This window comes from Anoplolepis gracilipes, chromosome 10, assembly GCF_047496725.1.
Source record: "Anoplolepis gracilipes chromosome 10, ASM4749672v1, whole genome shotgun sequence".
Lineage (NCBI taxonomy): Eukaryota > Metazoa > Arthropoda > Insecta > Hymenoptera > Formicidae > Anoplolepis > Anoplolepis gracilipes.
In genome coordinates, this window is record NC_132979.1 from 6,754,508 (window position 1) to 6,768,722 (window position 14,215).

A 14,215-nucleotide genomic window follows, 5' to 3' on the forward strand; every position below is an offset into this window, starting at 1 on the left:
CTACATTTAAATGACGATCGTTAACGAGAATATCATGATTCGAAGGTCAGAACATCTAATTGTAAACTATTTTTTTTACACCTAAGCCATAGGTATCAGTAAGTTGCTTTGTGTGTTATTTGTTTACTTAACCTTCTATATATACATCCTACTTTTAGCAATAAATAAATTTTATTTTGAATTATTTCTTTGAACAAGATTACATGTAACGCTTTAATAAAAAAATCAGAATTTATTAAATTATAATGATTTTACTTAAGGCTGACAATGAGCTATAAATTAAATAGTTCTTCATAGATATACATGCAATATGTAAATTATATAATTTAAAAAGATTATACATATATTTAGAGAGAGAGAGAGAGAGAGAGAGAGTTAATCAAAGATTAATGTTACTCTTTTAAATTAATCAAAGTTTCTAAAATATTATTTCTAATAATTATTCTTAAATGTATTATTGTTTGTATTGAAAATATCAAATAATATTGATTTCTGAAATAGAATTTGAAAAGTCTTTAAAGTCTCATTTTTTTATTTATCATACTTTATGAAAAAGGAATTATTAAATAAGTTCTTATCCAATTAATATCCTGTTCTTTTGATTAATACATCTATGAATCGAGCGTTGAATAATATGTAATTATATTGCTTGCACGGATTTAAGAAAATCTTAATTATATAAGGAAGAAAAATTATATATATATATTAATATTAAGTTTAAATGTACTGTTCAAGAGCGCATAAAGCATCATTAGTAATAAAGTATTAATTCTTTATGTAAATTCAATTAATTTAAATGTCGGTTTAAATTTTTCCGTTTCACATACGAAAGCATCCCAAACTTTCTGTTGTCTAAAAAAAAATATAAACAAGGCAAAGCATAACGTTCAAAAACACGGCATCCCGCAATCGAATAACAAACACTTGATAATAACAGCTAACCGTTCGTGAGTGATTCGCAGCGAGCCTGTCAATCTCTATTAATCAATGTCAGACATGACATTTTTTGATACGTAAATTTCGGCTACCAATTATCGACAGCGCTAAGTGATGATTTCTTAAAAATTAAAGATGGCAATCCTTTATTGAATTTTGCATCACAACGGTCAAAAAGGGGAAGAGGCCGCAATAAAACCACGTGTCACCTGACAGCTGACCGACTGATCGCTCGATATCGATTTCTTTTCGGTGCGCGCTCTCATATTATCAAATAATTTTTCGCCTCACGAATTTTTAATTCAAATTGTAAAAAAAATATATAATTATATTCTTGTGTAAATTTTTCAATGTACAATAAAGTTATTGTGCTGTGTGCTAAAATCTAAAACCTTTGGTGTGTCCACGTGCTTTAGCTTTCGCGAACATGTACATTAGACTTAAATAAAATGTTATAAAATTATATAATTCTATCTAATCATATTTTGTAAATAAAATCTTAGAATATTGAAAAGAGACAAATGCAATTTTAATAATTAAAAAATTATTAATAAATAAACCAAAACCAAATTATACAATTTGCATGTACAGATTTATTTATGCAATTTATCACGTTAACTCTGTCAAGATATGAAGGAGCTTTGATGAGCAATAATAGAAAAAGTAAAAGCGACTACAGCATATGTATATTTACATATGTATATCTGATTCAAATAATTATAGTAGGTATATTGTAATTTTAAATTATATTAAAAAGACTTTTTGAAAGAATTTTTAAAATCTTTTAATATATTTACGCTAATTTATTACATTACTTACTACTATTCTTTACAATATTACATAATAAATAATTAAAATAATTGTATAAAATTTAGCACATACAAATCAAATGATACTCAGTTTGCTACTGAGTATATTCAAATTGTAAAAATAATTCAATCATTATATCACTAGCAGTATATCCAAATTCTTATCTGATGTGATAAATGTAAGTCGTTATTTAAGAATAAGTAATTCATTTTAATCACCACTACAATCGTAGTTTATAAACATTTTTTTAATATTTTTTGGTGTCATTATCATATGCAGTGCTATTTTATTTTTAATACTAATTTTTTTATAAGCTACCGGCCTGAACATTTGAATTAGAATCAAACATTCGCAACAGTGATTAACGAACCATCTTTACATTCGTTGCTGAAAATTTTGACGGTGCTTTGAGTATGGATTATTCTACAGTATCCGTCGATGGAGTAACGTCTCTGTCTTCTACAATATGATCCAACAATGCCTAATGTTATCACCCATTTTCAATTTAGTTTGATAGATATGTATATTTTTAACGGACTGAAAATGGATAGTTAAGTTGGGTGATAACTTAATATTAAGTGGTCCTCATTTTATTCATTACAAAAATAGCTTAACATGCATTTCTATTAATCGCAGAAAATATTGACTAATTATCATGGATAAGTGTTAGTTTCTAAATTATAATCATGTTCCAACGATAACGTTATTGCAATGTAGGGCCAAAATAAATGGTGTCACTTTGTGCTCGCAGAACTGTGTAGTTAGCATTGGTATAAGTACTTTGATAGTGTTTATTTAATTAAATACCGCATGTACTTATACCAGCGTTAGCTGCGCAACACACATCACAATTATTAACGAATACATTGAAGTTTTTCGTGATGGTGATAGAGAGAGAATATATGTAAGTAAACAGTCACAATGATCCTTCTATAGAAAAATATAAGAAAATAATGAAATATTAATTTCATATTTTTTATCTATGTATAAAGGTGAATTGTTTTATTATAGATGATAAGACGTCGAATTCTGCTGATCAGAATTACATTATTCAAATGAGTATTATAAATGCATATAAATTATTTAAGAATATAGAAGAAGTTTATATATTGTATATACTTAATTCATTTTAGAATAAACGGCATCACACAAAATGTATGTGCGGCTCCGAGGGATCTGACTGATTATTTACATCACACTACATTTTAGGTAATATACATACTTCTGTACTTATTGATCATTATTACATTGAATTCGATCTGGAAAAAATTGAGTAGATTTGCCATGGTGAAATAAATGTCGATTGCTTTCTTTTGAAATTACCTGTTATTAACTCTTAGATATAATAATTATTATTTTGAAAATAGATGATTGACATTGATAAAGGAGAATCTTGCGAATACTTAAATTATTTAAGAATTAAAAATTATTAACATCTTGTAATTATGTAATTATTTATTAAACATTTGTAGTGATTAACAATCATATTTTAAAATATATTTTTGTTATAACTTTATGCATTTTTTTAGAACGGATGTTGAGTGCATGAATGTAATAGTGAATTTCACTCCCATACATAATTCAGAGTGGACAAAAACGTTCCGGATATTTTCCCATAATATATAATAGCTCGTGATTGTATCCTACATAATGCCAGAACGCATAAAAGCAGAAAGTGTTTAGTGCGAAACGGAACGTCGTTGCTCACACAATTCGATAATAAACTAATATAATTTCACGAGAGTAGAACATATATATTTGATTATATTATCATAAACGTAATGTGTAAATATGAATTCGCGTAGCATCAGTGCTTTTGTTTTGATATGGTTGTATCTTGAAGCTATTACTATCCATACAAGTTAGTGATAATAATTATTCTGTCACGTTAAATTTTTATATAATTATATATAATATATATTTATATATATATATATATATATATATATATATATAAATATTTAGATTTTAGATGTCGGATTTATTTTTGTGTTTTCTTATATGAGTCTCACACAATTTAAATAAGAAGTGTTAATGGATGAAACTTTTTATCAGGCATTGCTGTAGCCAGAGGATTTCTGGTTTATAGAACGATCTCGATTACTCAACAATCTTGCAAGTGTTCGATGCCCTTCTCCTGTTCTTGCTGTCGAAGTGTTATCATCCGATATACTAAAGAGCAAAAAGACCGTAAGTTTTTAAAATTCAACTTGATATATTATTCAATAAAAAATATGGAACCTTTTCTTCTCGTCGAAGATTTTATAACTTAGTGCTAAATTATGACAAAGTAATTTATTTTAAAATAATGTTTTGAAAGGCAAAGCGCCTTCACACACATTCTTAAAAAATATAATTTGTTTATAAAACTACATTTGGTTAATAGACAAGATGTTTTGTTCCTTAAAAATATTCAATTTTGAAGACACATATAAAATAGAGAGCCGACAAAGTCCTTTTGCAGTAATCGTAAGAAAATTAGAAGTTTCCTTTGCATGTTTAAAAATTGTTTTCTAATTTATGACAGTTTCATGACAGTTATATAATTTTTTAAAATTGTTATTTTTGCATTTCGATAAGTTAAAGACAAAGTTTTTGAATTTTATTTATACATGTACGTGTGTGTATCAATTTCTGCTAATGAGTATTTCCTCTGGCACTTTCAAAATTAAAAAAAAAAAATAGATTTTAGTCTTTAAAACACATTATTAAAGTTAAAATTAAAGTTGTGTAATTATTTTCTCACCACAAGTTAAAATATTTTCGAACTGAAGAATTTTCGGTGAGAAAAAAAGAACGTTATTTTTTTTTATTTGTGAGCACACATATACTTATTTGAAAATAATGACTTAAAAGTTGGATTATTACTTTTTGTACAGTATGTGTAAATTTCACATATCAGAGAAACGGATTGAATATGGACGTCACGTTGAGTTCAGACACAATCAGCACGAGAACAGTCACGAGTGAGTGTTTTTCATTAATCTTGCTGTGCAATATTGGTAATAAATCTGTCAGTCTGTACCGAGATAACATACGAATTTGCATGTAAAAGAAACGAAAGATTTCGTATAGGTAACGTAGAATCAGAAACAGAGAAACAATTATTACGTTTTTAAAGCGCGGTTTTAATTTTTGCAAATTTATTTTACAGATTTTAAACCATTGCAATTTTGCGTGAACGTTCCCGGTTGCTTGTTCTCGACTGCATGTATCAACATCTTGGAATTGAATCAATTTCCTGCGTAGGTGTTTAAACAATTTATTTTATTAAAGTAGTTTCATATATCGGATTTGTGATATCAATGAAAACGAATGCAAAATTGAACAAAAATCTTTAGTTTAATTTACAATTCTTGAAATTTTTATTATTTTACCAAATTTATCATGTGTAGCTTGCTTTTATTTTTTTTTATTAATTTTCAATTGCAATTTTTTATTTTTCTAAATAGATCCATCACAGCTTGCCTTCGTCTGGACATTTATGCCACGAAACAACTTTGGCAGATCAATTATAATTGTATAAGTGTGTCGATGGAGCTGCCGATGATACCGGCGAATAACACGAGAATGGCAGATATGACTGACGAGGAAATGTCCACGGTAGAAAACGAACAGCTGACAATGACAGAATCAATGACATCAGAAGGGATGATGACTATGCAAATGAACGGAATGGCAGAACAACTGAGAGAAATAACTGAAATGTCAGAACTTATTGTGAAAGAAACGGCTGATTAATACGAAAAGAATTTTAAAAAAATATAAATTTATTAGCAATTAAAAGATTATAAGTGTATTTGAACTTGCAATTGTTGTAAAAAGAAAAATGATAGTAAAATGTTAAAAAGAAATAATATTAGAAAGTAAAACTAAAAATCTAAAGAAAAAATTAATTAATTTTATAAGAATAAGACAATGCAACAAATAATAAATAAACTAATGATTGCAATTATTTTTAATTGAATTATGATTAATAGTAATGTCTATTTAGTGATTTTATGTTTACGTAAGTATTATATTTACATATTTACATCATATTATATATATAATTATAAATATTCAATTAAAAGTCGTTATTATGAAGTTAAATATTCATTGTGATTATGTAAAATTTATCAAAAACGCTTACAAATTGTTTTATCACCAGTTATTATCAATTATAAGCAATATATTGAGAAATCGACATCAAGGAATAACTACTGCACATCTATAAATAGCTAAGTGCAAACTTTCATTGAATATTCATAATCATATGGCACTAATGTAAAATTATATACTTTATTATAATAAATTCTTTGTGATTCAGAGAGTCACCGTTTTCTCTCAAACTTCCACTTATAAATAGGAGCGGCATCCTTCGAACCAGGTTTTACTAATTTCGGTTTTTTAATCTTTTTGTCCTTTAATGCCCTGCGTACTTCCAACTTCTGTGTCACAACTGTCAATTCGCGTTCTCTGTGAATCCTCTTTTCAAGTTCTTTGTAAGCTATGTGTTTTTTCTGCTCGATTTTAGAAATAGTTTTATCATCCAATGCCGGTAGCTTCATGTCTTTAATTGTGCTTAACTTTGGTCGATTGGTACGTCTAGACAAAAGCGCCGGATGTGTGTCCAATTTCTTGACGAGATCGAAATTCTTCATTTCCGTGTTATCATCCACGAAGAAAACATGTTGATTCTGCATTTCGTTAGCCGCGTCGATCATGTGCAACTGGCTCTGCAGTTTGTCTATCTTCTTTGCTTCAATGTTTCTTTTATACGCTACATATCTGATGTCCTGTGTCTCCATCAACTTTATCTGTTCGGGTGTGTGCTGATCTTCCTTGTCTTTCTCTCTATGAACGCCATTCACTATTTGAGAATTAATCATATGAAAGTGAAATTCATCTGGATTTTTGTTCAGCGCACGTTTCCGCAAAAGTTTGATCGTCGCCTGCTTCTCTTGGAAATCTCTGGCTCTAGCGATGTAGTCCTTCTTCTTCTCTAGCAGCCCGAGATGCTTGCGAGCTTCCGGTTGATGACGTTCCCGATGAGTTTTCTGGCCCGCCTTTGCAGCTTTTTTCCATGACGACATTTTAACGTTGCTTGTATAATCTGGAAAAAATCGTGTGTTTATATTAACATCTTTATAGTTCATAATATATATTCTTTAGGACAAAACTATAAAACATGTAATAAAATACTGTGAAATATCTTGCTGAGAGAAGAATTCTATTTTTATTTTTAATGTTATAGTTTACTTTAAGTTATGTAATTTTAAAATATAAATATTGAATACTGTATTTCTAATTTTATATATATATATATGTTGTGTCAGAAACAAAACTATAGTTCTAAACAAAGGGTTAAACTGATAATTAAACTTTGTTGATTTATTGGGAAAAAAGATAAAAATGATTTTCTCCAACAAAAAAATATTTTATTATAGTAGTCTTTTATTATTTACAGGATTTTTATAAAAAAATAAACATACTACATTTACTAATAAACTGAATAGTACAGCATATGTTAAAATAATTGATAAATAAATTCCTAAAGTATTGCAAAATTTATGCAAAGTGTATGCTTCAAAGAATTCTGTATTTCAACGATAATATAATGCAGTTGCACACACGAAGAATTATTTTAGCTAAAGTTACATTAAAAATATAACTGTTTCTATATAATCTTAAAAGAGAACAAAAAATTTATTAATTATTACGGGGTTTATTTCAAAATATATTATTAAATTTTATCGAAATTCTATTAATGCATGCCATGTGGAAAATGAGTATAAATGCCGACGAATAAAAATAGATTATGCGAACACGTGCTTGCAAAGTTTTGTGACTAACCTAAAATATATATTTGAGAGATTAATTTGTCTTACAAATAAACTTTTAAGTTTAGAATTTTATAATTTTATGCCTTGTAATTTTATTACAGAGTGTAAAGTGTGCGTGCATGCAAATAGTAAAAATAAATAAGTATAAATAAATTTAGTGGCTAGAATATCGAAAAAAAATTATGCTTTTATTGTAATAATTAAGACTTACATTTTTATATTCACTGAAGAAATTGCTATTGTTTTCTATCAATGTTAATAACAAATAATCGTTATATAACCTCAAATTTACCAGCTGTATCAAAGATACTGCACACTGCACATTGCACACTGCATCTGATGCATGCGCTGTTCGGTGAGTAATTTTACAAGTCATACTGAATGAAAATAGAAGCACGTGTTACCATATGATGATAATCTAATGCTATATATCTATGTTGCATATTAGATCAGCTGAACTTTATTGAATAAGTATTTTAGTTTTCAAACAATGAGAATAGAAATGCCTTTCCACGCATAAAGTATAAGAAGATTAATTTCTCTGTCCATGATTAAGAGAATTTGCAAAAAACTGAACATTTATATAGTTTAATGTCATATATAAATGCTCGTAGAAAGAGAGAAACAGAAAAGCTTTTCCTCTTTAAAAAAAATAAAAAATCCTCTTTTAAAAAATAAAAATTAAATAATCTTTTTTCTAAATAAATGTATATCAATATAATATATGCGTAAACAATATATCATCAATAATAAGGCATCATTAATTTTTAAGTTATAAACGAATTGAAAAGGAAAGATTTTTTTGTAAATTAAACTTTGTAAAAGATTAACAAAACTACATTTTTTCAACTACATTAATTAAAAATAAAGTTTATTTTAATAATATATAAGAATGTAAAAAGTAAATAAAAACTTATAAAAAATGATAACTTTTCTCGATATTTTTATTAAAAAAAAAATCCATTATTAAAAAAGACATCCAGTGATTTTTGAAACATTTTGTATTTTAATTAATTCATGCTTTTACTAATTTTATTAATAATATTAAATAATATAAATCCATATTGTATGTCGAAAAATATAAGGAAAAATAGAAAATCTGACATTAATAACTTAACTTACATTTGCTTTACATATGTGAAAGAGATATTAATACAAATTAAAAACCAGGACAATATTTCAAAATGTCTTTTTCTTCAAGCAATCATAATCGCATGATATTTCATGAATTAGAATAATTTTAATTGTAATGTATTTCGACAAACACATTACATTTTAAACGTATTTAATTTAATGCCAGCACATACTTGTAATATACGTCTCCGCATTTTTAAACAAAAATTTCCTTTTGCGAATAACTCTGTAATAAATTATTATAACGAAAGATAAATTGACAAACTAAATATCTCAATTATTATTTAAACAATTTTTTGGACACGCCACGTGTAATTTTATAAAATACATTCTCATTAAAATATTTCTCTTATTCGTCTACTTGCCCAACAAACTAATAATCTTTTATTAAAAAAAAAAAAAAAAAAAAAAAAAAAAGATGATCATTCATTGTCAGTTTGCGTTGACTGATGTGCTCGCACGGGAAGCGGGAGGACCGTATCACCCACCGTCAGGGATCCTTGACTGAAAACCTGCACTCCCCTCGATGATGTTGCCGCAAATCTGTTTCGCATCCGATTGATCGGCTGGCGTGCTTTGACCATTGTGTACCATCCCTTTTGACGTTTCGGCTGGGGGCTTTGAATGTCCAGGGCGAGTGAATCTACTCGCGAGGTCACCTCGGCGATCTCGCGGGTTCGTTTGTTAGGACGAGGCCGGATGCCGGACGAATCCAGGGATGTCGAGGTCGATTCCTCGATGATTTCCCGTTGTTGGATTACTTCGGTTGTCGTGACGTTGCTTGTTGGAATGCCCAAGCCTGAAATTGATATTCGATTAGGGATTTCAACGATTCGGAGTTTTCTAGAATTAACGAGATTTATTATTTTTTTTTTTACTGACTGGAGAAACTTTTCAGGGCGTATTTCATAGCTTGCGCGACGACAGCGAAGAATCCGCTGCTGTTTTTATTATTTTTAACGTTCTGCATAGATAATGAAGAAATCGGCACAATCTGTCGATCATCCGTCGTCGTCGCATCCTTCGTGGAATAACTCCTGACACTCGAGACGCTCATCTCCATCTTCGTGATAGACTTGTTGGGCAAACTATCAGCATCGGTAGACTCAACCAAAGACGACTGATTCGTCGATGCAAGCTGTTCCTGTAACTTCTTCAGACCTGAATCAAGTAGAGGCATCAGATCAGTGCTCAATCCTCCCGAATTGCTTTCCACCAGCACCGTTATCAGTACTCTGCTGGAGTTTTGCCGACACGTAGCCGACGAGTCTCTACCGCTCATTTCAAGATTTTGATTCTCCTTATCCGTTTTCTTCGTGTCATTTTCCACGATTTGCGCTTTATTTAGAGGACTCTGCAGAGGTTTTACGAAGGAGCACTTTTTAATCTCTCCCTGAGAGTCTTTTTTCGTACCCTCTGTGTCTTGCATGATCTTCATCGTGTCTTTTACTGTATTATTATTGTCGTCTGAGTTCTTCACGTTTGGTGTACTCGAGATTTCACGAGCATCGTGAAACTTTTCTCCCTCCTCCGATGTGTTCAAGATGATCTTCGCGCAAGACTTCATCGAGTCTTTGTATTCCACGGGTTCATGTTGATCGGAGAATCTCACTTTCTTTACGGCGTCGGGCGTTCTGTCCGCCTCCTCGCAAACGAGGTCCGACAGCGGCGATTTTAGAATCCCACCCTCAGGTTCCGTCAGATTCATATCTACCACCTCGTTATTCTCAGTTATCTGCTCGGCTTCGTAATTCGCAGTCTCGTCTTGTTCCTCCATGACATTCAGTTTCCTGCCGGAATTACTTTTGGGCAGCTGCTCGTCCTTACCGGTTCTGAAGGGCGTGTCCTCGTTTGAGATGCGGGAGAAGCTGAAGAACTCGGTGACACCGCAGATACCGCTGTTCTGTAGCTCTTGAGTGTTGGTCGACGGCGAATTCGTCCTAGGTGTTTTCAGGCTGAAATATGGTACGCAAGGTGTCTGGAAAGTGGTCTTCTGGCCGACGAGAACCGGCGTGCTGGTTTTCCGAAAGATCTGAGGCGTGCAAAGCCCGTTTTGATCGCTCATGAAACACTGTTTCAGCTTCTGTTCGAGACCTATCGGTGATAGCGAAAATTGAGACCACCACTTGCACTTGTCTAAAGTTTATCCGGAAAAAAAATTCCATTATTAAACAAAAATATATAAAATTATATATATAAAATATTATACGTAAATTATAATAATTATATATAATAATTATATATTTATAATAATTATATATGTATAGGCAATTTTTCAAATTTCACTTTTCACTTTTTAAAAATAACTTTTTGAAATTAAGAAAGATGTAATTTTATTATCTACATAAATTTCTTTATATGATAAAGTGTATGTTGTAAATTCATATTTTATTATAAAATCTTCAACATTTTAAGAATTTTCATTTGATTAATTGTGTAATTTTCAACAAACTATTAGAGTGTCATGCAATTTTTCGAAGATATTAAAATATGAAATTTTTCTCAATTTCTTTTAAGTGATTTATTTTTTTAACATGGGAATTGAAGGCATGTTTAAGCAAAACGAAAAAAAAATACTCGCATCTACTTGCTGGAATAAAACTTGTATCAAAAGTTTTAAAATTTTGGCAGATGACAATTATTTGCCGATTTTTACAAATTTAAAGATTAGATTTTCTAATCTTTCCCGTTATAAGGTCGTTTTTATTCGTGACTTACCGAAGGACTTGAAATCTTCTCGGGATTCGAATAAGTCACTGCACAGCTGGCAATGTAATGGCAAATGTTTGTCCACTATGTGATTCAACAATTTCTCGTCTCTCAGGTTCAGTTTCTCAAACTCGCCATGTCGTATCGGCAATAGCTCAGAAGCACACAGGCAGCAGTCGGCGTTCAGGCCGGGATGCATCTTTTCCACGTGGCGGTCGCGACATTTTGCGCAGCAGAACGTATCCTTGCAGATCCGGCAAACTCTGTCCCTCTGTTAAATAAAAGAAAGAAATTTTTGCAAACTGATATGATATTCCAACAAATACCTTGTCCTTCCACATATCCAGACGCGATCACCTATTACCGTGACTTTTCAGTGTTTACTGTTTGATGTGACTAGCCGTTTGTCAATAATAACGTTCGTACGAGCAATGTAAACGAAAATATAGACACCTTTTAAAAAAAGTATACACGTATAAAGTATACGTTATAGATATATAATTTTCACCGATTTACATGTATATGTAATCAAGCAAATTGAATTCGGAATAAACTTTCATTAATAAATATTTAATTTAGAGAAATTTTCAAAATTTTATTTAAATTAGATTAATTATATATAAATTTTATTTTTTTTGCAATATAAAAAAATCTTAAAATAAAGAAAATTTATGTGATCGTAAAAATTGAAAATATATACGTTCTCGATAGAGTTCGATTTTTAAAAATTAATAGATCCAAAAACAAGGACTCATATTTTTAACGTATTATAAAAGTCTATGTATATTTATTTAATAAATAGTATGGTACAAAAGACTGTATTTGTTTCATTTATTGCATTAAAATATCATCTGTATTTCTATTTATCTTCTTTATCGATTATATTGAATAATTCAGAATATTTTAACATATCGATGGGTGCTTCCTCTTCTATGTGTGCATTTTTTAGAAGTTCTTCCAAATTTGGATCTTTATCAAAATCCATAAAAAATTTCTTGAATTCATTGATTGATGACGCATTTTCGTGTTCAATCGCTGTATTGATGTCGGCCTCGTCGAAGGTGTCATAATCAAAAACAAAAGCGCTACTTCCAGCTTTTCTATTTTCTAATAAAGATAACGCTTCAGCGTAGGGCGGTGCTATAGGGGTTTGCACTGGTTTACGGTATTCGTATTTCTTCCCAGATAGCTGAAAACATTTTTAAATAATAATAGAATCAAGACATAATAAATTGTACAGGCAAGATGTGCAAAATAAAATTGTTGCTAGAAAAAACTGTGATTCACAATAAAATAAAAACATAATAATGTTAAACTCACATTTAGTGGATAGGACATATCGGAATCAGGTTGACTAAGGTCTCCGCATACTACAAATGGAACAATGACTCTATTGACTCCTGTCAACTCTTCAAAGTTGCATGGTTCATGCGTCAATAAAGGGTTCAGCATGTGCGGCTTGTAGCCTTCTGGTGGAGAATAGTCTTTACAAACTACAAACGCTTCAATACTCGAATTGCGAGAACTACTGGGTTTCGTGCAATATACGTAAGGGAAAAATATCCTCAATTGAGCGTATAAGAGCGACACATCCTTGGCACGAAAGATTTTTGCTACGAACGTGCCACCAGGTCTCAAAATGTGTGTAGTTATGTTCAGAGCAGCTAATAGAAGCTGTGATTGAATAAATATATCCATATCATGTAAGCCAGTCACTGGAATAAATAAAAAATTCATTAATCATTTCAAATAAACTTATTTTGACAAAAAATTAAAAAGTGACATAAGACATACCATCAGGTGCTCCGTCACATACCACCAGATCTGCTTGAGTGTTATCAAAATGGGCAATAATCTGCTGTGCCGTATTGGTGTTGGTAATGTCACCTTGTAGTTGAATAACTCCTTCCAAGGGTGCCATTGCCTGCAGATCAACCGCCACAATTTTTGGAGGAGACGCATCACCTTTTTCTAAAGCCTTCTTATAATTCTCGCTATATAAAATAATAATATATAATTTTATTTATAATTATAATTTTTATTTATAATTTGTACATATCTATATTTAAGAAACAATTTTTTTTAAGTAGGATAGATATGTTTCACACCTTTTCCAAAATTTACTTACTTTAGCTTGCGAGCTAAAACCTGGCTCCAGCTTCCAGGCGCAGCACATAGATCCACTGCTTTGGACACTCCTGAAAGAGAACAAAAAAACAATTTTTTTAAAAATAATATAGAGATATTTTGTTTAATATTATTATTAGTTCTAAAATATTTTTCTTATTTTTTTCTATTTTTTCCACATCTTCTTTTTCTCAAGATGCGTAATAAAATGTGTAAATGTGAAAAGATAAATATAGATTTATTATACAGACCATCAAAAATGTGACATTCGGTATCGATTTGGAGTAGCTTAAAAGCACTTCGAGCTCGCCATCCTTCTTCCTTTGCCTTTCTGTAATATATGTCACGCTTGTCCTTCGATGTTTTCCCCATTGTTAGGATGATATTTCGACAAATCAAAATTTTTGCAGCTTTAACAAATCTGTTTAACAGTTAATTATTGCAGGTTATGTTTTGCAGAAAATGAATGTTGGTAACAGTGAGGCTGAAATTTCCTCGTCGGTCACACAATTGAGAAAGATCACCTAGAATTTAATTTCTTAAATTCTATTTTTAATTAAACAATGTATTTAAAAAAAAAAACATGAGTCAAAATGTATGGTATATAGTTCAATGAATAAATCACATATCCTACAAACACGGTTTGAATCTTTGCTAAATGGATTTGAATTTCT

General features: G+C 30.2%; 4 protein-coding genes across 6 annotated transcripts; 1 reads left to right on the forward strand and 3 right to left on the reverse strand.

Moving 5' to 3' along the window:
• Positions 1-3,283: 3,283 nt before the first annotated feature.
• Positions 3,284-5,630, forward strand: LOC140670400 (uncharacterized). The gene is made up of 5 exons (XM_072900959.1): positions 3,284-3,607; positions 3,802-3,936; positions 4,626-4,712; positions 4,901-4,991; positions 5,199-5,630. The coding sequence occupies exons 1-5, from the start codon at positions 3,538-3,540 to the stop codon at positions 5,485-5,487; spliced, it is 672 nt and encodes a 223-aa protein (XP_072757060.1). The 5' UTR covers positions 3,284-3,537; the 3' UTR covers positions 5,488-5,630.
• An 88-nt stretch (positions 5,631-5,718) lies between these two features.
• Positions 5,719-7,982, reverse strand: LOC140670399 (probable U3 small nucleolar RNA-associated protein 11). 2 transcript variants are annotated; one of them, XM_072900957.1, is made up of 2 exons: positions 7,864-7,967; positions 5,719-6,841 (listed from the first exon to the last, which is right to left on the reverse strand). In XM_072900957.1, exon 2 carries the CDS (start codon positions 6,819-6,821, stop codon positions 6,060-6,062), a length of 762 nt encoding a protein of 253 aa, XP_072757058.1. In that variant the 5' UTR covers positions 6,822-6,841; positions 7,864-7,967; the 3' UTR covers positions 5,719-6,059. The 2 variants fall into 2 exon arrangements, with proteins under 2 accessions (XP_072757058.1, XP_072757057.1); XM_072900956.1 differs by having other exon boundaries at positions 5,721-6,841; positions 7,783-7,982.
• Positions 7,983-8,524: 542 nt separating this feature from the next.
• LOC140670431 (uncharacterized) lies at positions 8,525-11,895 on the reverse strand. 2 transcript variants are annotated; one of them, XM_072901019.1, is made up of 4 exons: positions 11,741-11,895; positions 11,424-11,685; positions 9,588-10,841; positions 8,525-9,504 (listed from the first exon to the last, which is right to left on the reverse strand). In XM_072901019.1, exons 1-4 carry the CDS (start codon positions 11,753-11,755, stop codon positions 9,128-9,130), a joined length of 1,908 nt encoding a protein of 635 aa, XP_072757120.1. In that variant the 5' UTR covers positions 11,756-11,895; the 3' UTR covers positions 8,525-9,127. The 2 variants fall into 2 exon arrangements, with proteins under 2 accessions (XP_072757120.1, XP_072757121.1); XM_072901020.1 differs by having other exon boundaries at positions 11,779-11,874.
• A 344-nt stretch (positions 11,896-12,239) lies between these two features.
• On the reverse strand, positions 12,240-14,139 carry Trm7-32 (tRNA methyltransferase 7-32). Its single transcript, XM_072900611.1, has 5 exons — positions 13,793-14,139; positions 13,543-13,612; positions 13,209-13,408; positions 12,735-13,129; positions 12,240-12,603 (listed from the first exon to the last, which is right to left on the reverse strand). The coding sequence occupies exons 1-5, from the start codon at positions 13,911-13,913 to the stop codon at positions 12,274-12,276; spliced, it is 1,116 nt and encodes a 371-aa protein (XP_072756712.1). The 5' UTR covers positions 13,914-14,139; the 3' UTR covers positions 12,240-12,273.
• Between the last annotated feature and the right edge of the window lie 76 nt (positions 14,140-14,215).